This window comes from Cephus cinctus, unplaced genomic scaffold (assembly GCF_000341935.2).
Source record: "Cephus cinctus unplaced genomic scaffold, Ccin1 Ccin1_scaffold0331, whole genome shotgun sequence".
In the NCBI taxonomy this organism is placed as follows: domain Eukaryota; kingdom Metazoa; phylum Arthropoda; class Insecta; order Hymenoptera; family Cephidae; genus Cephus; species Cephus cinctus.
The window spans coordinates 40,455-67,219 of NW_014333028.1; the positions used below are offsets into that span (position 1 = coordinate 40,455).

At 38.3% G+C, this 26,765-nt stretch overlaps 5 protein-coding genes across 24 annotated transcripts in view; 3 read left to right on the forward strand and 2 right to left on the reverse strand.

Moving 5' to 3' along the window:
* Window positions 1-5,249, reverse strand: part of LOC107267029 (trichohyalin) — a 44,605-nt gene extending 39,356 nt beyond the window's left edge. For 2 of the 7 annotated variants that reach the window (XM_025084233.1, XM_025084232.1), the window contains exon 1: window positions 2,205-5,237. In XM_025084233.1, the coding sequence (XP_024940001.1) occupies window positions 2,205-2,990 (786 nt within the window). In that variant the 5' untranslated portion in view covers window positions 2,991-5,237. Of the gene's footprint in view, window positions 1-2,204 lie in introns of all 7 variants that reach the window. The other 5 variants (XM_015738227.2, XM_015738226.2, XM_025084230.1 and 2 more) reach the window with 4 other exon arrangements.
* A 772-nt stretch (window positions 5,250-6,021) lies between these two features.
* Window positions 6,022-9,008, forward strand: LOC107267030 (beta-hexosaminidase subunit alpha). The gene is made up of 6 exons (XM_015738228.2): window positions 6,022-6,809; window positions 6,928-7,144; window positions 7,372-7,493; window positions 7,551-8,216; window positions 8,327-8,583; window positions 8,721-9,008. The coding sequence occupies exons 1-6, from the start codon at window positions 6,624-6,626 to the stop codon at window positions 8,896-8,898; spliced, it is 1,626 nt and encodes a 541-aa protein (XP_015593714.1). The 5' UTR covers window positions 6,022-6,623; the 3' UTR covers window positions 8,899-9,008.
* Window positions 9,009-9,994: 986 nt separating this feature from the next.
* LOC107267035 (coiled-coil domain-containing protein 130 homolog) lies at window positions 9,995-12,115 on the forward strand. 4 transcript variants are annotated; one of them, XM_025084265.1, is made up of 6 exons: window positions 9,996-10,176; window positions 10,291-10,370; window positions 10,723-11,043; window positions 11,107-11,379; window positions 11,459-11,597; window positions 11,717-12,115. In XM_025084265.1, exons 3-6 carry the CDS (start codon window positions 10,732-10,734, stop codon window positions 11,935-11,937), a joined length of 945 nt encoding a protein of 314 aa, XP_024940033.1. In that variant the 5' UTR covers window positions 9,996-10,176; window positions 10,291-10,370; window positions 10,723-10,731; the 3' UTR covers window positions 11,938-12,115. The 4 variants fall into 4 exon arrangements, with proteins under 4 accessions (XP_024940034.1, XP_024940033.1, XP_024940032.1 ...); XM_025084266.1 differs by lacking the exon at window positions 10,291-10,370 and having other exon boundaries at window positions 9,995-10,176; XM_025084264.1 differs by having other exon boundaries at window positions 9,997-10,370.
* A 130-nt stretch (window positions 12,116-12,245) lies between these two features.
* Window positions 12,246-17,385, reverse strand: LOC107267036 (ragulator complex protein LAMTOR4 homolog). Of its 8 annotated transcripts, none has more exons than XM_025084267.1 (5): window positions 16,917-17,385; window positions 16,287-16,539; window positions 15,620-15,821; window positions 12,780-12,854; window positions 12,246-12,720 (listed from the first exon to the last, which is right to left on the reverse strand). In XM_025084267.1, the coding sequence occupies exons 3-5, from the start codon at window positions 15,677-15,679 to the stop codon at window positions 12,475-12,477; spliced, it is 381 nt and encodes a 126-aa protein (XP_024940035.1). In that variant the 5' UTR covers window positions 15,680-15,821; window positions 16,287-16,539; window positions 16,917-17,385; the 3' UTR covers window positions 12,246-12,474. The 8 variants fall into 8 exon arrangements, with proteins under 8 accessions (XP_024940035.1, XP_024940036.1, XP_015593721.2 ...); XM_025084268.1 differs by having other exon boundaries at window positions 16,287-16,530; window positions 16,917-17,382; XM_015738235.2 differs by lacking the exon at window positions 16,287-16,539 and having other exon boundaries at window positions 16,917-17,382.
* A 77-nt stretch (window positions 17,386-17,462) lies between these two features.
* On the forward strand, window positions 17,463-26,365 carry LOC107267034 (muscle M-line assembly protein unc-89). 4 transcript variants are annotated; one of them, XM_025084263.1, is made up of 7 exons: window positions 17,463-17,577; window positions 21,749-22,110; window positions 23,945-24,012; window positions 24,188-24,440; window positions 24,566-24,691; window positions 24,780-25,065; window positions 25,142-26,365. In XM_025084263.1, exons 2-7 carry the CDS (start codon window positions 21,911-21,913, stop codon window positions 26,039-26,041), a joined length of 1,833 nt encoding a protein of 610 aa, XP_024940031.1. In that variant the 5' UTR covers window positions 17,463-17,577; window positions 21,749-21,910; the 3' UTR covers window positions 26,042-26,365. The 4 variants fall into 4 exon arrangements, with proteins under 4 accessions (XP_024940031.1, XP_015593717.1, XP_024940030.1 ...); XM_015738231.2 differs by lacking the exon at window positions 17,463-17,577 and adding an exon at window positions 17,986-18,210; XM_025084262.1 differs by lacking the exon at window positions 17,463-17,577 and adding an exon at window positions 21,308-21,331.
* Window positions 26,366-26,765: the final 400 nt, after the last annotated feature.

Genomic DNA, 26,765 nt, shown 5'->3' on the forward strand with positions numbered 1-26,765 from the left:
AAAAAATTTTTTTTTTTTTCGGTTTTTTTTTTTTTTTTTTTTTTTTTTTTTTTTTGAGTAAGTTTCTCAGATAAGTAAGAGCGTCCAGTATACAAGCAGACGGCATTGTATCAGGAACAAGTACCGACGCCAAGTGTCTCGACGTCTTAGAGCGTCACACCCCCTTCCGACCCCCCTTCACCAAGTGATTCCACAGAGTCCCAACGATTTCATGTTTTTATACTAACTTCTCTCGCGAAAGCTTGTAATACCCTGTAGCGAAATTTTTAAGGGCGGAGAAAGTCCTGAAAATTGATGGATTTTTTTTCTTAGAAAAAATATTTAAAAAAATAAAAAAAATATCCAGTTATAAAATTTATTCAAGATCCATTATTTCATCGCACACCCTTTTATGACTTTCAACCCCATTTGGCGTTCGATGAATATTTTCGCTATTATGTCAAGCTTTTATTTTGAATAAAATTAAACAATTTCCAATTTTCACAACGTTCTTTACAGTCTTGCATTATATTTGTCCTTAATAAAAATCCCTCTCTTTCATCCCTCAAGGTAAAATCGTTAAAAATGTTTTTTTTTTTATATTTCTCTCCCTGCGAGCAATGGTCACCCCCAAAGCTTGGTCTATATTTAGAGATTGCTTTTACTGTCAATGGGGTGAAAAACTCGCCCTTTGAGAATTTCTCATCGGCAGGCTGAGGCAGGACGTAGGTGGGATAAGGGATGATATTTCTACGCGTTTTTGTTTACCTTGAAAATCCCTAGAGATACCAAAGCACATATTGCCACAGTGGTACATATATGCCGGGACGAAGCTGCGTGAAAGATATTTTTGATCGGTCGAATCAAAATGAGAATTGTTATCGGTGATATTTTTGGGCGACGTCAAGCTTCGCTTTCTCTCTATTCCCTGAAGATACATGGGGGGTCTAAAGCCCCGTTGATCCCTACAGTACCAGTTTTAGGTCAGGGGGATAGCAGACTCCCCTTTAGGTCACGAAAGAGAATTCCAATAGAAAAATAATCAAAGTACCAGAAATTATTTTTAGCTTATACGTTTTCACCAGGCGTACCAACTATTCTCAGAACCATTCTGTCAAATTCCACAAATCCCTAGAAGTCAATATCACTCTAAAAAAAAAAAAGTTCACCACTTCCAATAAACCTACGCCTACATAACAAAGTCATACGATTTTTTCAATCAATAGCCACATTGTATGTACCTCGTACAACGATACCCGTATATTAATAAAGAAATGATTATTCGTGAAAGCAATCCTTCCACTTATCCCATAAAAAAAATCAAAAGGTCCCCATGTACAGTGCGAGCAAAAATATTTTGTAAAATGATCACGATACTATTCTTACCGCGTATCGGATATATTTTTTTAATTAATATATTGATAAATCTTTTTTTTTTTTCTTTCAACATCTGGAACAAGCTAAGGTATCAGTCACTGTAGTATTTATAAATTTCGTTAGCAACTACTGTTTCTAAAATTTTGTATATATACTGTACAACCGTATGTAGGCACACGTGACACGCGACATGTGCTCGAGTGGGTTAGTAAGCATATAGCATGCAAAACCCTACAGATGTTAAGGACACATGCGGGCATGGAGCCAGAGTCTGTCTTGAGAGTAAAGATTCTTCTCATCTTGGGGGCAATGACTCATCCAGCAGTAGCACCACCCTGGCATTAACAACGGTGCCAGAGATGGTCGGTGGGAGAGTCTACGTCGCGACGGTCACGTCTACGTTGTAATCGTCGCGACGGTCCACCTACACGGATACACGATCGAACCAAGTCTGGCGAAAACCAAACAGTTCCAAGAGATTCTCAAGCCACTGACCAATTCGAATGTATCCCAATTGGCAGCCTTCGGTAACGTTACGTATACAATACCTATAGACTGTATGCACAATAACTGTACATACGCAACTAATCACATACTAGATCGAACAATTCGAAAGAGATCGAGCAATTTTCGGACATCCCGTAGACGCGTTTGGGGCAAAATGAAGTTTCTTGCTTTTTGTTGGTTATGAAATACAGTGGCATCTGTCGAACTTCTCTAAAAGTAGTTGTGTTCGTTTGGGTTAGGTTAGGTATCCTGGTATGTATCCAGTCAAAGCTACAAGGTATTTTAGTGTTATATAGTTAACTATGTTTTATAATGACGTAATTGTAATTCGAATAACTAACCTGGTTCTCAGAGTTGAGTATCTTGAGCTGCTCGTTGATGAGACTGTACTTGGTGCTTTCTTCCTTCCTGAGGGCGCGTTCCTTCTTGAGCTCGGGGCTCCAGAAGGTCTTGATACTGTGCATCGAGCTGCCAAGCTTCTGATTGGTGAGTTCGAGTTCCTTTTTGAGGTTACCAAGCTCCCGTTGGAGATCGTTGTTCTGGTGCTGAAGCTCGCCGATGTAGCCCCCGCCGTCGCGCATCAGGTGTGGATTGGGACTCTGTCTTGCAGACCTGGAGCTGGATCCGTAGATCTCGTCCTCGAGGTACAGTCCGCGATCGCGACTACGGTCCCGGGAGTCACGTATGGGTACGAATTCTCGATCATGATCCAGGATGCCAGCCGATGCACGGTCCAGGCTCGTGTACCTGGCCGTCATACCTCCTGACGAGGACATGGCTGGCCGGGATGCACTTCTGGATCTGTGATGTCCACCACCTCCTGTAGACATACTCCTACCGCGCTCCTCGAGCATCACCGGACTGGCCAGGTCTTCCTCGCGTGAATAGTATGGACTTCCCAGCTGATGATGATGGTAGCTACCGTAGCCGAGGTGTTCCGGGGAATTGTTTCCACTCCTGGTGCCACGCTTACGTCCCAGAGGACTTCCACGTCCGCTCGCATAGCTTCTCGATGGACTCCGATCGACTGTCGGTAGTTCACCGACGCGACGACTACTTCTGGGTGATCTTGTACCACCTCCTGGTCCCACCACACCACTTCCGCTCGAATAAGGATCTCGAGACATTTTCCTTTGACTATGTTAGGTTCCTTTCTTCTTTACTCCTTCCTACACTCTCTCACTTCCTCTTCGCTCTGTCTTCCTGTTATCGCAACACCTCTTCTCTAGGTCCTCTAGCTCCTGGGGAGTGGATCTACGAAAGTGCCAGGACTCTTCGCTTCAGTTACACGACGCCATGTTTCTTTTCTTCAAGTCACCTGCGATCGCGTTAACAATTTTCGCGACTTCTCTTCGTCTTCCTGGAGCAAATCTCAGTTCGTTATACTGTTCAGCGCGAGGTCTTGTTGTAGGTTTAAAATTAGTTTCAACATGGCTTCCATTCTCACGTAGAGTTATCCTGGATGCACTGTATGCTTCAATTGCTATCCGTATAATATCAATATAACGTGGAACGACTATCATGGATGGAAGGTCAAAGTCCATAAGGTATTTTCCACAAATTAGTGTACAACCGTGAGAATTATTAATGACAAAGATGCTTAAAGCCCGATGGTCATCGTGATGGTTGATAAGAGACACTCGCGACTATCATTGACACGCACTAGATACACACGCGCACACACTCACAAACACTTACCGGAAGTGAGACACTAGAACGTGTAAATCGAGACCGCGAGTAGTCCCGGTCAGCTCGATAAAAAAAAAGACAAAAAAAATTCTCATAGTCCAATCCGATAACAGGCGTCCCTACTCTACTGATACTCAATGAATACTTCGTCGCCGTCGCGAGCGCCTAGATCACGACGCTTGACGTTCCTAAGCGTCGTCAAGCATCCGACGACGACACACGAGGCAGAGGCAGGATGCACCCCCTGGCAATCATGATGATCCCAACGCCATCGGAAGCGGAACCAGCAATCAGGACTAGCGCTGGTCCACCAGGGGGGGCCGGCCGGTATACGTGCGAAGCGACGGTCGGCGTTGGATCCCGATTTATCACTGGCACTCACGACGACGCACGGCGGCGACGTAGTCACGAGGTTCACCGGTAGACGATCGATCTTTGACCTTCTTTCCGCACAAAACCCATAAGATTTTACCCTAGCTAGGTGTTACCATCCACTTCTACGATACCTATGCTCCCTCTGACCCTTTCAACCCCCCACTACGCAATTGAATGTATCCCCCTTTAACCGATCCCCTTTCTTCCCTCCTTTCACCCCACTACGTTCACCCCACAACGTCTCTTCCGGTTCACTCGCGTGCCTTGTTGCTTCCTCGCCTGCACCTTCTCGACTCCGTGGGTTCTGCTCTGTTCCTCTTACCCCCACCACAAAGCCCAGTGCACTCCCCACCACCGCGCCAGCATTCCTCGCCCCGCCCTCGCTGCTACTCGGCATCAATTTCTGTCCCCGTTTCGCAAAACCCGCCGGAGTTCCTTATCGATCTCATTTTCTCGGTCTCGCGCCGTCTACAGTCACGGGATTGGATGAATTGATGACGATGACTGGATGATTGCTGGCTGAACTTCTTGGCTTGAAGGGTGACCGGTGTTTGGAACGTTCGGATACACACGATAAATGATCAGGGAAGCCGAAGGGTTTCTGTAAAGAGATATCACACACGCGTTATATATGCTAGATCGTGACTGTACATGCGTATGTTATATTACGTTCACAAACACGAGTAACAACGCGCACTAGTCTTTTAGTCGGCTAGACGCAAACGGGTCTGTTTTAGCGCGTCGTAAGAAACGGCGTCGTGAGTAGCACCGCGACGACGGTGGCGACGACCCCGACCACGACGACGACCAGGACGGCGACGCGTATCTTCTCCCGCTCGATTCGTGCCCTAGCATATCCCATCCTCGTGCACCCCTAGTCATAGCCTCTCCTACCACGAGAGCTTCACACTTGCGTCCGTATGCTCATTCGGTGACCTGAACATCCCTTGCGCGCAGTTCACGCACTCCCCTATCGCGCTTTTCACGTTCCCACTACTTTCTAGGTTATACTCGAGCGCCCTCTCTGTTATCACTATATGCTCGTAGCCGCTCCCTGGTATCCTACCACATTGATGAGAACCGGAAAGAAACAACGTAGACGACTTCGGAAGCTACTCCACATGGAATATTCCTTTTTCGGTTAGATTTAACCCGGAATTGCTTACGGAGTAGCTCCTGCAGCAGAAATCCTGTATCCTCAAACGAGCTTCACGCGACTCTCGTAACGACGCCCGGCATCCCGGCGCACCACATTGCAATCAATGAAGCTACGATTCACCGAGGAACGTCGTGCCGATGGGATTTCACGTTTAGGCTGAAGGGTCAGAGGGGCGATTCGACACGCCAGACATTGGTAGGGATGACTCACCCTACGTTCCACCACTTCCTACGTCCATTTCTCTACTAACGACTCGTCCAACTCGTACGGACGGTAGTCTCGCGGCTCGATAATGGGAAACGAGAGCGAAAGAATCGATAGACCCCGGTGGCTTTTATGTGCCTCAAACTTAATCGCCCGAAAGTTCGTTGCACGGGATTAATACGAGTTCGTTTGGAAAGCGAACGGGAACATTCGGAAGTACTCGACTAACGTCAATTGTCAATACACGTATGATAACCCAAATTCGTATTGTCGATAAACCAGATTTCCTAGTTGCCTACCGCAGACAATTATATCAAGAATAAACAACATTAACAGAGGATAAATAGATTTGGCATGCAGAATTTTAATCCGTGCAGCGCAAATCTAATATAACGACGGATCGTTGAGAATGCTGCCCCCTATGAGTCAAAATAGCTATTACTTAGCTCCCGAATAAACTGTACTCCCTAGACAGCACGGGGGAATGCTTCAGTCTATTTATCTTTCGTCAAGACTCGTACCACGGAATTGACATAAGTAGCGTGCTTGATAATATGAAATATTTCATATCAACGTTCAAACTATCAATATACATTTATATAAGTATTTTCTTACTCCAATCTTCGCTGACAATTTATGCTGTCAATGTGATACAGTCTGCATACGATCTCAGGAATCTCTAGTCTTATCCAAGTGTCATCAGCTATACTAAAACTGACCTCAAGGTTGACCAGAAACTCTAAATAGCCTGTAGCAGTTTTATTATTCATCCTTATGAGTTTTACAGGGTAAATCCCCGTGACTTTAGTCAACGTTACGTTTATCAGTGTATACGTATCTTCAAAATGTATTCGTGTGACAGTGCCTGACATGCCTACTTAGTAACAAACGAGAATGGAGGGGATATTGACTATTGTGGGGTTCTACTGCAGTCTTACAATCAACTATAACAATAACGTGTAACTTGATCACAGTCACCTCGCCCATGTCTACTTGTCTGACAATCTACTCTAATTGAGCAATTGGTGCACTCCAGAGTAGAACCAAGCGTCGCGACGCGTGCGTCTTGTCATTTGTTAGAACCAGTTTCATGTCCGATCAATTGTTTGCCGATTTGTCATATGTTAACCGAAACAAAGCAACAGCTGATTATCATTTCTCGTAGCTACCACGCGTACGACCATGGACTCCCCGAGATATCACGAACTTAGTCGAGAATCGACACGATAGTCGTGGTCACCACAAACGATACTCACTATCGGAATTACAAGCTTTGCCGAACGTCGTGGGGCACAAAAGCGTTTACGAAGTTTAAAAATACAGTGAATAGAACATGTGGTTTCTGACAGTATTCCCTGTGCTCCTATTGGCTATACACCTTCCAAATATCAAGTCTGAATGGCACGGCGACGCTGGACCCTGGGTTATAGCTACAGAAGGTGAAGTATGGCCGCGTCCAGCCAGAAATTGGACCTTCGATGAATTTTACCTCCTGCGATACTCAAATTTTCAGATACTCGTAAGTCCAGCTTGCGTAATCCTTTCCACAAATTGTAAATGGACGTTAGACTGATTCACAGACATATGACTTACGCGATAGTTTTGAAAATTGTATAATTTTTTTTTTTCTTTTTCAGTACGATGGATATTGCGATATAACATTGCGCGCTATCCACCGTTATACGCATATTATATTTGCACATACACGTAGTGCTAGGAAAGTGAATAAGAATAAGCCTAAAAAAAATTTTTCGAATGATCCAGCCTTTAAGGGATTTATCAAAACATTAAATATTGAAGGTCCAACGTCAGACTGTAAGGATCTTCTTCCAACTCTATATGCGGATGAACATTGTACGTATTAACTTCCGGAACGTTTTACTGGAATAATTAGATAAGAGGTAGAGAGCGAAGTCGTTGAATATCCATCATTTAGTAATTATGCATTGTTATTGTTCTGAGTATCTTTGTAACCAGTTTCACATTGCTTCTTTTCGTTTATATATGTAAACGATATTTCGCTATCGTATCTCCAACGCCATGCTTCCTGAGATAATTATTGGTTGCGAAATATTTTTTAGATGTTTTAAACATTAATAGAACCGGTGACGAGGCTACACTCTCTAGTGAGACTACTTGGGGTATACTCAGAGGATTAGAAACCTTCAGTCAACTCCTAACACCTTCCGGTTCCGGTGCCTACGTGAGTTAAAGAAGTTTTAATTAATCTCTTATTTCAATTAACGCACCTTTTTTCCAGTTAAAAATTCGACGACAAGTTATTATCGACGGCCCTCGACTTCCTCATCGTGGCTTACTCCTGGATACGTCGCGACACTATCTACCTCTGGCGGATATCCGCTTAACCTTGGATGCGATGTCTTATAACAAACTGAACGTGCTGCACTGGCACATAGTGGATGATAACAGTTTTCCTTATCAGAGCGAAACTTACCCAAACCTAAGTAAAGAGGGTGCATATCATTCAAGTATGGTTTACAGTATTGCCAATATAAATGATATAATTCAATATGCACGTCTTCGTGGCATCTGGGTCATTCCTGAGTTCGATACACCTGGTCACACTAGATCCTGGGGCAATGCCTATCCTGAACTGTTGACAACGTGTTATAACTCCACTGGTCAACCAAACGGTCGACTCGGTCCAATCGATCCTACCAAGGACTCTGTGTACAGCTTCATCTCCACTTTGTTCACTGAGGTTGTTCAGGTGTTTCCTGGGAGTTATCTTCATCTTGGAGGCGACGAAGTACCGTTCAGTTGTTGGGCCAGCAATCCTGATATAATAAAGTATATGGATTCACAGAAACTGGGTCGAAACTTTGCTAAACTGGAAGAGCAATATATACATAAGGTTTTAGACATTGTGTCTGCACTTAACACAACGGCTATTGTTTGGCAAGAGGTTAGTCACTGTATAGATATTTACTATAGTCTACTGTACTATATTATACTATACTATAGTATGAATTTTGAATAATGGATGGGGAACTGATAGAAGTATTTTTCATATAGGTTTTCGATAATGGGGTCAGCTTACCAAATTCAACGATAGTTCATGTATGGACCGGCTCGTGGAAGACGGAATTGTCCAAAATCACTGCTGCCGGACATCCGGTTCTTCTTTCAGCTTGTTGGTATCTGGATCATACTGCCGAAGGTGGGGATTGGAAGAAATTTTACGTCTGTGATCCAATGGACTTTCCTGGTTTCAATACCAGCCGGTTGATGTTGGGTGGAGAAGCCTGTATGTGGGGAGAATTTGTGGACAAGTAATTAAACAATTGATTTTGACACTAGAGACAGTATAGTGTGACAAATATTGACGCTATAGACAGTACAGTGTAACTGTTTTTGTCACTAGACAAAATTTATATAGCGTGAGAAGTACAGAACAATTTTCTTTCAGGAATAACATTCATCCGAGGATCTGGCCCAGGGCTAGTGCAGCTGCTGAACGTCTGTGGAGTGAATTTGCAGATGATCTTGATACTGCAGCTAGACGATTGGAGGAACATGCCTGTCGTATGAATCGCCGGGGAATCCCCGCTCAGCCACCAAACGGATCTGGTTTTTGTGTCGTTTAAAAATGCCGCCTCTTTTTTAAAACCTGATCTAAACTGTTATAATGTAACGAGTAAAGTAAAAGTGTACGTTAGGTTAGGTTTATTACGAATAAATATTTTTTTCAATTATACTAGATTCATTTGCAATTCGACACGAACAGACAGCTGTCGAACGAGACAGCTCATCGGATATAGCCTAAATACTTTTTTTCTTTGCAATCCTAAATTCAATCGCACAGTGTAAGCTCGGTAAGTTTAATATGACAAAAGCAACCAACTCATGCCTGCCTGCACTGAAGCGTATGACGCCACCAGCATATTTAATACATATTTTACCGATGTTGCGTAGCAAAACGATTGTTAAAACCTATCAAAAACTGTAGAACTCTTTGAGAACTATTTAGAAAGCCTAAAAAAATGTTTCAACAATAGGCTTTTTCAATAGTTGTCGAGGAGTTCTATAGTTCCTAATAGGTTTTAACAATAGTTCTGCTACGTAACATCGGTAAAATACCTATTAAGGATACTAGTCGCACCATATGCTTCAGTGCAGGTATGCATAAGAGGAGTTCTATAGTTCCTAATAGGTTTTAACAATAGTTCTGCTACGTAACATCGGTAAAATACCTATTAAGGATACTAGTCGCACCTTATGCTTCAGTGCAGGTATGCATAAGGAGCTGGCTTTCAGTGTTGTTTTCAGATTGTGCTTCAAACAGTTCCGGAATAGTTCTCTGTAGTACTCAACGTTGGGACCATAGTTCCGCCTGGAACTATTGTTAAATAATGATGGAAGCTAGCACCGCATCGCTGCACTTCTTAACGCAGGCAGGCATAAGGTGCTGGCTTTTGCTTAGTAAATCTTATCGAGCTTACACAGTACACTTGAATTTAAGATTACAAAAAAAAATATTTAGGCAATATCTGATAAGTGGCCTCTTTCTAAGGGTTGCTCTGGGAATCAGTTGTAAGTTGTGGAGAATCTCTGCCCGCCAGGCTACCCGTTCGTGATCACGTTCAGCTCGGCTACGACGGGACATGCATTATCGACGAAGGCGATGATCACAAAATTCTATTCCCGGACTCGCCGCTACGATTTAGCGCCATGTTTTTGATATCGCCTAAAACCGTAGCGTTGTGCATCTCCCTACTCATCTTTGCTATTTATTTCTGATTCATGGCTAGCTCGGAATAGTTGCGGTACGTGTGGCGGCAACTGACAATAATAATTAGGTACCAGAATTCGGGCCACTTTCACGTTTTGTCTCCCTTCTAATCTTGCATTCTGCGTGTAGCAAGGTCAGTCAAAAATGTTGTATGCATTTAGATGCAAATGACGTATTCAATTGATGACCATTAAGTCGTCACCAAACAGACAGCTTTTTCGTAGTTGGTTATTGACGTTTTCTACAGCAGTCATCAACGAGAATTGTGCATAGTGTGGAACATTAGCAAACCTAACTTAACCTTAAAGTTATATCTGTTGATTAAAGGTTAATATTTTTGGTATTCCTTTACGCTTATTTGTTATTACATACTTTTTCAACTTAAAATTTCATATTGACAAAACTTCGTAGCTGCATCTCAAACTAAATATATTCAATAGCCCGTATTCACAACTCACTCTTAAAGTCACTAACAGAGTCGCTTGTAGTTAAAAGTCACTAAGAAAAAATTTAAAAGCGTGCTATTAGCACTAAAAGCGAGTTCAGAATACGGGCTAATGTGTACGTTGATTTACATTTTCATTAAATTTTTTGTAGACAATATGCCCATGGCATTTATGATATATATTATTAAAATGTGGAGTTATATTATTAATAATAATTGTATTTCTGTTATTAGGCTGCAAATATGGGTGAACGCAAGGGAACAAATTTATATTATCCACCTGACTATGACCCCAAAGTCGGTGGTCTCAATAAATTCCTTGGTACACATGCTCTTCGAGAGCGTGCCCGTAAACTTCATATGGGTATCTTAATCATACGGTTTGAAATGCCATATAATATATGGTGTGATGGCTGTGGAAATCACATAGGAATGGGTGTACGATATAATGCAGAAAAGAAGAAGGTGGGAATGTATTATAGCACACCTGTTTATCAGTTTCGAATGAAATGTCATCTGTGTGATAATCACTTTGAGATAAAAACAGACCCAGGGGTAAGAAATTGCCATATTCAACGATATTTTACATAATTATTTTTAATCATGCACTTTTTTCAGAATTTAGATTATATTATAGTCAGCGGAGCACGGCGCCAGGAAAATCGTTGGGATCCAAAGGATAATGAACAAGTAGTACCAGAAACAAAAGAAGTTTCTCGTAGATTATATGACGATGCCATGTATAAATTAGAACATTGCATGGATGATACAAAAACAGCTCGATCCCGAGATTCTGCATTGGATAATGCAATTGCACTTAATGATACTCATTGGAGAGATGACTACAGTTCCAACTGTGCATTACGTGCTTCATTTCGGGTAAGGTACTTTGTATGTTTCTCTATCTATTATCACAAAGATACCACAAATTCATCAACCTTTAATATACTTCTTTCATATTAATTTTTAGGCTCGAAAGAAAGAGCTTCAAGAGAAAGGAACTTTAGACCAGCAGCTACTAAAAAATTCCAGTTTGAACATTGAATTGGTTAGCGAACATGAAGATGACATAAAATTAGCTCGCTTGCTTATGCACAGTTCACAAAAAGGTATGTTTTTGGAATAAAAAATTCAGGAATATTTTATTGCTAGAGATACGAACACAAATGTGGCATCAGTTCTATTATCTGTTAATTACATATAATCAAAACATACTTATCTTTTCTAGGAAATAAGAAAGATACGAGATCGTCTTTAAAGAGATTGGTTTCTGTCGCAAAATCAAAGGAAAAGGCAAAGAAAATGGCGGTTACAACATTAAATAGTGGATCTACTAAACAAATTCTAAGATTACCTCTTATACAGGAAGCCTCGAGCTCGAAATCTGATACCACTGTAAATTCGTCATTAGTCAACTATGACCTTTCAACTTCTGATAGTGACTCATAGTAAAACTTTAAACCAAGTTATTCAGCCCAAACGCACCACCTGAATATGGTTTTACCCCATAAGACTCAAATGAGCACATTAACTTCAGGTGGCACGTTTCTACTAAATAACTCTGTAAATAAAAATATTCATAATTGTTACCTTTATATTAGTGTATAATAAATATTTAAACAAATCACATTTTTTCTAAATCAATTTTTTTACTCATTTTGTATTCCAAATTTCTCTATTATAGTACAACATTTCAATTTAACGAAAGTGAATTGCTTATCAAGCAGAGTAAGCTTTTGAAATAATAAATGTAAGAATCAATTTAACAATACAATTTTATTATATATAAATCTTAACTAGCAAATTTCTTTAATCATAGATTACATATTATTTTGGGGAAGGTACCAAGTATAATATAACTATGATATACAATTTACAACCTAAATCTAATTTAATCTTACAATAGATTTACTGATATATTTTTCCGAAAATATTAAAAATCACTATGATATAACATAGACATAAGAATTCCTCAATTTCTCTTAATTACTCATCAACAAGTGGTTGTGGAGCCGCAGGTGGTGGCGAACCATCGGATGTCAACTTCTTCTTCACGACATGAATTTTTTTGTTTGAAAGACTAATAATATAGCAGTGATCATCATACGTTACTGACATTTTGTCAAATTTCTCGTTTGTAGCGAATGCATTAGAATCAATATTGTCAGTTAATGTAATTAAACCCATGATAAGATTCGCAATTCTTTCATCGTTCTCTAATTCTCCTCCGGACTATAATATTAAAACGAAAGTCATATATCTAGATGATAAGTAAATACTGAACAACTTACAGTTAGAACAGCACCATCCTCCGTCAATACAAGATAGCCAATTTGATCAGGAATGCGTTCCATCAGCAACATTTTCTGCAAACAAATATATTTTATACATCATGTACCTATGCACAGTCAGTCCAAGAGTTAGTTTTTTTTTTTTTGATAGTCAGAAGCAATGCGAAATTTAGAAAATCACATGTAGTTTTCCATGAAATGACGTGAATACGTGGTAAAATAGAAAAATAAAACATATTAAATATAAATCCATATGCATGCATACTTTACAACAAGCATTTTGAGCAGTGACACGTGCAGTGCGTTTGAGACTTCATTGTTTCTCGTCTGTCAAAAACCACATTGAACTCGCGAACTTTTTATACATTCGATTTTACACGTTAGCCATTGGTAAATTATTAAATTATAGACTAGATATGATAGAAAAAGCACCTGATTAAGATTTCAATTTCATAACTTTGGTGTTTATATCACGAGCTACACATTAATCTTAACTTTAACAACTAATTAAAATTTCAAACCTTATCGCTTTGTCAAACTATGGGCAATCGGCATCCCGTGTATTTTACACTTTATCAATGGTATAAAGTAATGAAAAAAATATAGAAAATCAGTTTCCAATTGTACATACCGAGCAACAAAAATGATACAGCTGAATACGAGTACCTTCAAATTCAAACACCAACACAATTTTCTTAATACGCTGTGCTTACTTACTGCTTTTCACGAAACTGCAAGTGATATCCCTTCCTTCCTTTCCTTATTGCTGCATCCCCAATGGGGGACGATACCAAAAACATGGCGCTGAATCGCAGCGGCGAGTCCGGAAGTAAATTATTCTGATCATCGCCTCCGTCGATAATGCGGATTCCGTCGTAGCCGAGCTGATACCAATCACGAACGTAGAACTTGGCGAGAAGAGGCTCATCACTATTTGCCACTGGTTCTCAAAACGACACAACGAGGCAGCTCATCGAATAGGCTTTTTCAATAGTTCTCGAAGAGTTCTATAGTTCCTGATAGGTTTTAGCAATACTTCTGTTACGTAACATTAGAAAAATTGAGGTGGTACACGGGTGTCAGGTTCAGCACCGCACTTTTTTAAAATCTCTTAAAAACATTTCAACAATAGGCTTTTTCAATAGTTCTCGAAGAGTTCTATAGTTCCTGATAGGTTTTAGCAATACTTCTGTTACGTAACATTAGAAAAATTGAGGTGGTACACGGGTGTCAGGTTCAGCACCGCACTTTTTTAAAATCTCTTAAAAACATTTCAACAATAGGCTTTTTCAATAGTTCTCGAGGAGTTCTATAGTTCCTGATAGGTTTTAACAAAAGTTCTGCTACGTAACATCGGTAAAATACCTATTAAGGATACTAGTCGCACCATATGCTTCAGTGCAGGTATGCATAAGGAGCTGGCTTTCAGTGTTGTTTTCAGGTTATGTTTCAAACAGTTCCGGAATAATTCTCTCTAGTACTCAATGTTGGGACCATAGTTCCGCCTGGAACTATTGTTAAATAATGCTGGAATCTAGCACCGCATCGCTGCACTCCTTAACGCAGGCAGGCATGAGATGCTGGCTTTTCTCTTAGTAAATCTTGTCGAGCTTATACTGTGCACTCGAATTTAAGATTACAAAAAAAAATATTTAGGCAATATCTGATGAGCGGCCTCGTTCTAATGGTTGCTCCTGGAAACCAGCGTTCAGTTGCGGAGAACCTCTGCCGGTCAGGCTACACGTTCAAGATCACGTTCAATCCTACTCCCGGTCTCGCTGCTCCGATTTAGCGCCATATTTTTGGTATCATCTTAAACCGTAGCGTTGTGCATCTCCCTACTCATCTCTGTCGCCTAAAACCGTAGCGTTGTGTATCTCCCTACGCATCTCTGCTTTTGGTATCACCTAAAACCGTAGTGTTGTGCATCTCCCTATTCATCTCTGTCAAATGCTTCAAATGACTGTACGGACTCTAGACTGTACCTGATGGAAGTGCCATCTGGTGATGAATTTATACATTATCTATTTAGAATCCATTGGTAACAGAAGGAATGGACAATATAAAAATTACTTTATAAAATTAAACTAATTCGAATACTGACACTGTTATAAGAACACTTAAATATTTTAATAAACTGTTATCAATCAATCCAAACTTTCAAAAATTCATTCAATTCACGCACAAGCTCTTGTACAGTTAAATAAAACATTTTAGTATTCAATCCTCGACGTAACGGGACATTTTCCGATTAAACGTAAAATGAGGGCTGACACTTAATTCACGACACTGAATTCAATAAGAGAAGAATGAAATATAATGATCAAGTGCATAAAAACATAGTCCAATATCACCTTAATTAATATTAATAATAAAAATAATACCTTACACCTTACACCTTACACCTTAATTAATATTAATAATAAAAACAAAATCCAAAAACTCATTCAAAAAAGTACTGACGCGAAGTAAATGAACAAAGAGTTAGAATTTCATAACAATGAAGAATTTTTCAAATAAAAATTCGCACCTTCCTGAATTTAAGTTTGCTAAAAACTCTGTGTGGGTTAGCATAAAAGGCCTTCAGTGCGTTTAACGAATGGTTCTTCCTGCATTTAAATTTGCATACAGAATCATTAGCATGCGTCACACATTCGTACATACGAAGTAGTTTAAATTTCTGCGACTATTGCGTAACATTGCCGAGTTCTCACCATTCCCACAAGTTCACAATTTTACCATACGAAAATAATGTGTCACCGAACTTCACCAGGGGAAAATAATTTTTCACTCGTAAGAAAATATGAACTATCATGCTTCTTTTATATTGTTATATATACCCATTTATATACGCCATTAAGAAATATATATGACCTCGTCCAATGACTTGAATGGTTCATCCAGTTTGTACGAGCCGGTATATACGAGATAATGGAGATTCTACGGTGTTACGAAGTATAACGTGATAGATCTTGAACACTTGTCCCGTGATGATGCAAATAGGTCAGGTCCAATCCACCACGAAGCAGCTGCCTTGCGCATCTGCACTTACGAAAGTAACAATTGTCGTTGCTACAGAAAGGTGCAAAATTATCATTTAATTATCATTGAATACCATATCATATGAAACTACAATGTCGTGAATTATTTTAACGAACTGATTTAGCCGAACGTATCACAATATGAGTAACATGAAGACACAAGAAATCATAATCTAAATTTATTGCTGCGCAACCGGCATATCGATATCTATAAAGCAATATTTATAAAATCATTAAATGCAAGACCTTACAGAATTTAAAATTTATATAAATTATTTAAATTGTATCTTCTTTCAGTAACAATATGCATTTACTTATTTCTGTCTATTAAAGCATGCACGTTAAACTTTCCATCACACTGTACATATATAATATATTCATATAATATCAGTCATCGACAAAAATAGTTTCCAATGATTCTCCCACCGTTCAAGTCACCCGAGTACTTTAATTTCTGTGATATTACCCGCTGATTCCTGATTAAGCACCATCTTCGCAGACGGATTATTATGACCTCCTTATCAGAAATGATGACTTTATCGATCTGTGGCCGACAGCTTTATCCTCCTTTAAGAATTGCTTATGCAAAACCTGGTAGCCTCTTGTATACACTTTCTTCTATCCATTAATCACTCCAAGTTATTGTAATGCATTGCCTCAGTCCCATTTAACGAGTTTATCATATAACCGGTTGGACGATGCAATAACACCTAGAAACTCTGTATGGTTTCAATCAATTGAATAGAACGTCAATTTTATTAATAGGACGAGGACCGTATGATAAATGAAATAATATCAATTAATTTTCATATTTTTATGAAACAAGATAACCCTCTATCCGTTTCGTCAGGAAGCCCTTGAAGTCTACTATTTTAAGGTTATGTTTCACGATGTCTCGCGGTAGGACGAACGAGATAATATTAGAGAAACATAATTCTGTCACTGTATACCGAAAAGATTGTATCACTCACGAATTTAATCGAAATTGACAATAAATATTTGTCCTCAACTTAGAATATAAATACATTCATATCTGCTTAGACAGTGTGAAGGGATGATTTTTAAAGAAATAAAAAGAATGAATACATATAATTACTTGTGAAAATAATTGTCATTCCATAGTAATACTTGCAAGATGTTCATCCGGTATTATTACACGTCATTCTCTTGTTCATCATTGTATCTTCAAACGATCGACATCCGTGCTTATACACTATACTGCATGTATACTATTTATAATGTAGAACATATGTACTTATATACACACCACCGTTAGCAATTTGTCACTGTATAATCGCTTTCATAAATATAAAAGTCATTCCCGGAGTTTAGGACGATAATAGCGATTGTCACGTCTCTCTTTTGCGAGGTTACGAGGTTATGTTATGTTAAGAATGGTTCGATTTAACGTCTTCGTGCGCGTCGTTTATTCACAATAAAGATGGACGAATAACGATATGACTTAGAACGTCTTCTAGAGGATAACCTTCGTCACGAAACTGGCACCGGGTTTTAACCAGGTCGCAAGCGTGAGCCAATGTTATACATTTCAGATCGAAATAAAACTATACAGACCGCAATTCTCACGCGAGCATTGCGACTCACGTTATTCTAGTTGCAGCCTGCGTTCCTTACGGCGGTGAAATTGAAAATTCGAATAACGCTTAACGGAACTTACATTGAATTTGGAATATTTATAAGATAGTTAACGTCATAATTGTTTATGGCTGTATCATATGTTCGAGTGTGGGATTTAGGTGATTATAAGTGTTTTTGAAATTCTTATAGGGAGTATTTTTATTGTATTTTTAACTCCCCGTAGCTTTTAAGATTTTCTCATGCGTTATCAATAATACTTATAAAATTTATACTGATTTACTCAAAGTTCCTGATCAATGACTTCGTTCACGTTGAACCAAAAATACAAAATAATTAAAACTTTAAAAGTGATCGATATATCGAATTGATTATATTTTACAGAGAATATATGTGACAAGAAAATAATTCATAGTTCAGTAATCACTTACCAATAAAAATGAAGTGTTATTATTATATTGGTGACGTCATCCACAGGGTGACGGAATACTGTAGCATACTCTTATACTGGGGTGATAGGTGGGAGGGTGGGTTATCGGGTGGGGGGTGTGACGGCTTCTGCCGTCAGAGAACAACCGGCAGTCTTTCACGGATAGTCGAGCCGTAAGGTCTTTCGCTGTGGCGATATTTGTCGTCCACGACAACGCCAGTCGTCGCGACGCTCATGAGTGCTGTGTTACTGTAGTTGATACGTCGATTATAGGTAGAAAGTTCACAGATATTACCAGTGGTTAACAAACAGCTTCGAATGCGAGAATTCTAGTTAAATCTTCGAGGTTTCTACGGGACTCAAGGTACGTTCATGCACGATTTATTTCTTTATTCAATTCATATATTATCTACGTATAATGTTCGGACGTATTTTTACATTGACTTACGTAAGCCTTGGATTAAACAGTAGACGCTGGACAATGAAGGAGGCACGTAATGCTTTTGGTATCTTAAGACGTGATTATGAAAATTATGACTCGAAAATACCTACGGTTATTTCGATCCAATGATACATAGGCGCGATTGAGTAATTGAGTTATAAATTAATTTAGAAACGACTCGAGCGAAACCAACCTGGGTTGTTGATAATTTCCTTTTACACTGTCACTCGCAGTTTTGGATTTTTCCAGCGAGAACATTACTTTTTCGAGATTTCATATCGATCGCTCGCGTAACGCGAAAATGGCGTCAGCGAGAAATAATCGATTCCGCACTGAGTCTAGAGGCGAACTGCCATATAGAAATATCTTCTAGTAAGTAAAGTTTCTTAGAAAATTTGAAATTTTGCAAGTAGCACTTGAAATTTACTTCTAGTATAAATTAAAGAAGACTTTAGTCTTCGTTGTTCCTTGTGACATATTTTTGACTAAAATACAATATCTATTGTTTATCACAACCTTGAAACACTGACAGATCCAATTGTATTGAGATGCAAAGGTTGTACAATCCTCCTATTTGCATGCACCTTAGAATCTAAACCGTGCAAGGCATTTGTTTCTATCTTTTTCTGCATGCTATATCTACGGACCAGAAATCTGACAATAAGCTCTTAGGAGTATAAAAATAGGACGTGGTTGCGTAAAATGTCGGCTAGCATACAGTGACGGTATGAATTTTCATGCGCTCTCCTTGTATGCGTACGTAAAGAGACAGTAGGCAGGCGAGAAAATAAAAAAAAACACAAGGTATGGCGATGAGTGTTTAAGATTGAGGTAAAAATAAACGTAGGTAATAATCGAAATTTCTAAAATTCAAATAAACCGCCGATTATCGACTACGTGACTTGTTCTGATTATTAGTATCAACGAGACAATTAACACCCAATTGATTTAAGGTTCAATAACAAGTTGGCGACTCAAAGTAAATTGTAAAAATTTTTCAAATACAAAATTTAGCTCTTTCATGTACCTGCTCACTTTTTTTTGGTATCACGTAACTTTCTAGAACGCTCAATTTATAAATAAAAAAAAATACTGAGCAACGACGAATGCGCTTCTTTACACGAACCAATCTGGAAGTCAGCCAGGAAGTCGCTGCATCTTTTGTCGATGTTAAAAATAAAGAAAGACCATAACCATGATTTTTCATCTTTTTAAAATGTATTTTCGTAACCGGCCCGACGCCGAGCGTCGAACTCTGTTTGCATAGGCTTCGGACGAGTTTGATAATTCGCAGAACGTCCGTCGTTAGCAATGCGATTAGATAAAAGCATTTTGCGCAATCGTATACCTAAGGAGTTGCGGCTTTTTAGGTTAGAAATGTAATCTTACGATTCTCAATAATATTTCATGATACAAGACATTTCGATTAATCTTGAAAGCAATGAATTTATCTATGTATGAAACGTCACAGTATATATATATATATATATATATAATCAAATTTACTATACTCCTGTAGTTTAAATCTAAATCTATATAAATGATAAACAAAGTCTGCTAAAAATAGTCTAAACTTCAACCGAGGTTCAACCGAGGCCAGAGTCTCCACGTGCATTGATACATTTTTTTTAAAAGCCTTTTCACATTTTTAATATACTACTTTCTTTCCTGGCTTATAAAAGCGTCATTTCTTTTAGTATATCTTTAGTACAATAATATTGGCTAATATTAACTGACGATCGTAGAGCAAATAATTTTGAGTTTTCCATGATAACACTACACTCGGCAGAAGTCTATTGAGAAAGTTGAGATCTGAAACAAACGGCAAGCGTACTCGACTAATTGAACTAATTATGTTTGTTAACCACTGTTGTAAGCATCGATTCACGTGACGTGCTGTTGTATAGGTTAACGGTTATAACGTAGTTGTCACGACCATTAAAGCAGATGCCAGTCACGTAAAATTCGAGAGAAGCACAAGTGCAAAATTTGAAATTATCATTAAAATACAACGACAAGATTTGGGCGTTAAGTAAATTTTCTTTATTGCAGTCGAAAAATTTACGAGTTTGCATTACGTTTGGAGAAAACAAAATTGTCAATATATTATATTAGCCTAATCGATAATTGATTTTGTTTGATCGTACCAAATGTATTATCGATTCATTAGAATTGCACGTGATAGCTCTTATCGTAGGAGTCGATAATATATTTTGTCACATTTTGAATTTTTTATTGTAAAAAATTGCCACTCGTAATAATTTGCATTTACTGATATTATTTTTAATTTTATTTATTTTTTATTTTTTTCAAAAAATTTTTTTCCGTCTCCCATACGTGTGTTTAATCATTAATGGACTATGTAAGATGCTTGGTATCCACATACGACGAAATTTATTAGGTAAATTAACACGAGGATTAGGATTTAATCGGTTTTTGATTAACTGGCAATTAATTTTTTTTATTAAAATTACTGTCGAATCAAATGACGTTTATAATTGTTTATCACTTGTCAGTTCATTATTTACAATGCTTATGGTATACTCCAATTCTATTTCTGTCGATGACTGATTACCCTTTTTTTTTTCCTTATTTTATTTATTACATATTTATGCGCTTTATTTATACTTGCTGAGTCGATGCACTTGTGCACAGGTCGGAAATACACGAATCGAAATACGAATTTCTCTTGAATTACATTAAATCGAAAAGTCTTGTACAGTGTGAAGCAACGTGTATACAAATATTGATTTAATCAAAGAATCGAACCTTGTATGGTTGATATTTGAAATCAATTTCTTTTAAATTCATCTGTTCCTTGTAAAAGGATTTATTTAATCGTTTTGTCTCACATAAATTTACTTAACGGGAATGTACTGTCTATTATCATGAAAAATCAACATATATCTTGCTATCAGCTCGAATCAAGGCTAAAGATAACACCTTGCTGGTATAAGTAGCCAGTGGAAGATAGCAGCTTCGCTTGGAATTTATTATTGCATTGTGCCGTGGATAGAGGACTATTAGAAACTCAGAGGATCTCGTACGAAAATTTTGAAACTGTATAATTTTTTTTTTTTCTTGTTGGGTTACTGTAAATACAATAGAGTTTGGTATACTGTATTTTGAGAACAATGGTATTCATTCATGCTGGAACAGTATAATTAGCAAGAATGCATGGCGATGGGGGAAACATAGGTCAGACAATTTGCAGCTGTTGAGGTTAGAATTGGAAGAAAAATAGGATTTTGTTTTTCTAGAATATTTATTAGTCTTAAAATCTTGATCGCTCTCACGCATAAGAGGAATGTAGTAAAACAGTGAAGTTTTGTTCTTATGTATATCTCGAATTTTGAATTCTATAATTTACACTGAGATAATTCAGTTTTTTTTGCTTCTCCTGTATTCTATTCCTTGAAAGTACGCAATGTCTGTGTAAAATATTATTTACTTTTTTCAGGGCACAACGTAACTCGTTATCTGGCGAGAAGGTAAAGTTTGTATGCAGAATGAGATGAGATTAAAAAGTGACGCAACGGAAGCTCCAAGAGTGTACAGAGACCTGACTAAGAGGCGCGACGTGATATCATATATCTAATCAGAGAAAAATTTATAAATAAACATGTCAGGATCAAGACGAACCAGCATAACGATCTACGATTATCCAGAACATTTGAATCCGTTCAAAGACAATAATACGAATGTAGAACTTCGAGGAAACGGCGAGAGCAAGTCATTCGGTAAAGAAGGAAAGAACAAATTTTGGACTTTTGGTCGAAGCAGGAAGAAGAGGTCTCACAGTTTCTCTATTAAATCAACATGGTCAGTATTATTACTTACTCTTGATTGTGGATCTTGATTGCGGATCTTGATTGCTTAATGATTTGCATCTAATCACATACAGGAATGTCCTTCATCAGAGATGCCATTCCCACATCAGATTCTAGGTTATGACACCCATATGTAACTACCGTACAAAAATCCAGTATATTGCACGAAACGCCTTGTAAAAAAAAAAACTGTATAAAGATTAAACAATGATCCATTTAAAAATATTAATTCAAATTTGAATCCTGTCGAGCTATATGGAAATATTGCATAACCCCAAAAAATATCTGCACTCTGGCTTCGTCCACGACCAGTTACGATAATTTGCGAATAATCGTTGATTACGTTAATCAAACTAGTGCATCTCGAAGCATATATTCTCTCGGCTCGTAACTTTCCGTATTTGTCGTGATAATTATTTTTCGAAGCGCGCTGGACGTCGATGTTATCATCGTGAGTAGAGAAGTGGCGTGACAACAAAAAAGAAATACTGTACTTAATAACAAGGATAAAGATGCTCGGCCTAGCAATTTATAAATTCTCTTATTAACTCATTCGATTCGTGGAAGGAGTTTCAAGTGCAAAATAATACGCAATCAATGAAACACGATACTCTTAACGTAAATCCAAGCGTATGTATCCACTTGTTCGAATTACAGAGGGCGCTCGTTACTTCCCAACGAACCTAACCCCAAATTCCGAAGTGACAGCTGACTCTAAAAATACGAGCGACAGTGATTCCACGTAATAGAAACATAACCAAATGCCTGAATTCGTAGCTTTATAGTCCCATAATACTGTAAACACGTGTAGGTATCGTCCTCCGACATAGGACAGACTTGCTTTTATCGCTATGAACGAGATGAACGGCTATTACGACTTATAATGCATGAAAGGAAGTTATTTTTGACATTGAGAGCAGCCCGGACGATTAAGCTTGAGAAATCCCGGTGCGTCGTTCCTCCTAACGTGACTTTCATTGCCAGACTGACTGCGACAACATTCGGGTAGATGTCATGGCGCAAACTTATACTTTCGTAGAGTCTACCTTGAATTAATGAAAGGTCCATGTGCTTGATAAAGATCAGGATGAATTTTGACGATTCGAAGAGACTCGCGTCACGTGTCAATTATATTGGGCGTTAGGGAGTAAACAAGGATACTTGAGTAATGCTATTACGTCATCTCTTTGATTTATGTATTTCCATAGGCATAAATGGTGGCATATATATATATATATATATAAAGAATACTGATCACTTAAAGATCACTGATCTCTCATACCTTTTACAATCTTGACTTCCTTTGATTTGCTAGTTTCTAGTTGCCATTCTTCGTTGGTAAAACATAACAGGAACCTCTTGCAAATTGTATGGCAAATATAACAGAGGCTTATGAGTATGGTAGATGTATTGTGTTCTATGGAGGAATTTTATATTTATTTGAGATGTTTTGCGTTAATTACTGGATTTGTGTACTTATGTTTATTGGATTTTTTTTTCTGTCGTCTTTTCTTTCCTTTGTCATTTATCGATAAATGTTATTTGGATCTGTAAAGATTTCTTATGGTGACGTCATCGCATAAAACGGACAAAGTGCAAAGTTACTTGGTGCTTGTTTTCATTGAGCGTCATTCGTGCTGCACCGTTGGTTGTTGAGTGGGATGACTCGTTATTTTTTTTCGAAATTTTAAAAGTACTCTGTTATAATTTGTTATATGCTCCGGCTATATTAATTTTATTTTAATTAAATTTGTCACGCAGGTAGTTGTTTTTTTAAAGGAATTTCGTAATATCTTATGAAAATTTTATAATTTTATTCTGTGCAGGAATGGAATTTTTGGAAAGCGCAAAGACACGCCCGAACCTGCAGAAAGACGGACGACGATAACCACAGGTTTGTCTTTTTGGTTTTTGACTTTGACAAATTTGGTTTCCATAAAAAAACGCTGAATGAAACAGTAAAACGTATAAAGAACGATGATCGATTACCGACGAAGTCATGGAAAAGGTTTATTAATATTTAAGGAAGAATAAAATTACAAAATCTCTTTTATCCTTTCGTATTTCAGTTTCGTCGACTTATCAGAAAGCTGCGTTTAATGAGAGACCCGTGGCGCCACCTAGAATATCACGGGATCAGCAGGAGTTCGATGAAGCATTAGGGACTCTTACCAGAAGAAGGAAATACACTTTCGATGAAAGTTCAAGATACGATTCAAATTTGACTGTAAATGGCGACCCAGCACGTATATATGATGGCAGTCCTCAGGATACAACGGCGTCCATTATGGGTGACCTTACCCCGAAACCTCCAGCTCGAAGGTCATTCCAGTTCCTCATTTTATCCAATTACTAACACCACTTCTACGTATATGACATACGTTTATAGTGGTATTTGTCATTTGACTTGCATGTCTCATTTAACTTGACTGTATATATTTCAACAGATTTGGACAAGTTAGTCCCAGGCCAAAGGAAAAGATACCACCGTTAAATTTTGACGATAAGGATCCCAAGGGAAATGAAAATAGTGAGGATTATAGGGGACCAGATCAAACACCCGTTCCACCAAAGTAAGAATGTATCAGATATATATATTTTTTAAAATCTGTAATGATTAGATATACCTATAATAATTTGTCTATAATCAAATCTTTGTAGGAGATTTGGTCAGAGATTATCACAGAGATTAATTGTGTCCAATCACGAGCCAGAAGAAGAAACTTTCCTGAGGAATGAAAAATCATCCGATCTTTCTCTACGAGATGAGAATGAGAATGTTCCAGAGGATTATGCTTTCAGAAGATGTAGTCGGGATGCTGTAAGAAGATCGAACTTGTCAATCAATAGTTGCGTGTCTATTGGCAGTACAGCTAGTGCATTTGGACGTAAAAAACGACGAGCGCCACAACCACCTCGATCTAGAGATGAGGTTGAGGTTACTAAGGTCAGCTGGATACCAATTGCTAATTTTAATGCAGAACGTTATCACGGGAGACCTATTAAAATTTATTGATTTACAGGATAAGGAAATGTCACTGTCGGTAGGATCAAGTGATACAGCGAAGGTCGTGTTGAGGATATCCGAGCCCATTGACATCAGTCATGTCACGGAGAACATTGAAGAGATGACAAAGAAGAGTCAGGTAATTGATGAAACTTCAGAATCACTTCCGGAATCTGAAAAGCAATCGGACGTGAGCATAAAGGTGTCACCAGCAGAGGATACTCAGAAAGAATTAAAGGAAGAGTCCTTGGACAAATCATTGAATGAGGATTCGGTGAATCCTGAGAGAATTGAAATTCCAGTGGATGAGATAGAGATAACAAGAGATGTCGAGGAGAAGCTTGAAATCCTGAAGAATGTAGAAAGCATGTCCGACGATGATGACGTATGTTTCAGGAAGAAAGGATCCTCCGGGACGCTGTCAAGGAGTGACAGCTTCTCCGTGAAGGAAGAGATTGAGAAAATAGAAAAGCAGATAAAAGCACTCGAAGCTAAAAATGATGAACGTAGGAATTCTGAAAACGATGAAATCGCGACCGCGAGACTTTCGATTCAGGCAAATAGACGGAGCTTCTTTAAGAATATGGTGGACGATCCGCATAATGGGGTTAAAATTGAATTTAAGGAATTACCAAGAGCGCAACAAGATATTAGTATTGTTCGCTTAACGGAACCCCCTGTTCCTGTTGATGCGCCAAGAGAACCGGTCAAAATTGTTGAGCTACATATCTCGGAACCGATTAGACAAAAACCGGAAATTGTCGGCGAAGGTGATGTTAATCCTCTGCCAAAGCCTCAAAGAAGACACAGCGCCTTGGATAATTTGAATAATGAGCAGTCAAAAGCGATTAATAATTCCAGAAGGTCAGTTGAACCGGAGGAAATGACGTCAGGACAGAAAGGCAATTCCTTGTGAATGACATCCGTTTCGTTTGTCGGTGCTGTTTTATAGAAAAGCGAAAAACTAAGATTTGGCCATTTGTTTATGCACTATCGGCAACTCTAACTAATGGAGCATAATTAACGAGCATTGCTTTGGGTTCTTTTGTGCAATAGTAATGCTTTGAAAATTTTATCATCGATCAGAGATCTTGATGATTGTAGATGACGTGCCTTCGATGCTGGTTTCGTTATTTTTAGGAATAATATTATTGTATAATTAGAATTTTCATTATTTATTGATACGAAATAAAAATAAGGTAAACCGAAGAAAAAGGAGGTAAACCGTTTCATTTTCCAATTAAATTTTTTTATTCATCTCGAGCAGTAAGTATAGTTAAAGACAATATAGACGCCTCAATCCGATTGTCATGAAATTATTATACAGTAAATTTAAAATTACAATTTTCAAAAATTGTTTTTCTTGTTATCAAGCTGGTTAGGGCATGGGTTCTATACTCGTGTAGAACATATGACCGTCACCCTACGATTTATTTTTACAATTAGGTCACAGCTGTTTGTATAATTCAGTCACACATGTTTCGGTTAATGTGCTCGAACCTAATTTACTTAGTCGATTTACACAGCGTCTTCGCTGGAATTATAAATGAAATATTAGATTACAGTACAGTGTGTAAAAAATGCCTGCAGACTATTTGGAAGGCAAGGAGACAGAAATGTTAATTAGAAATTGCATAAGA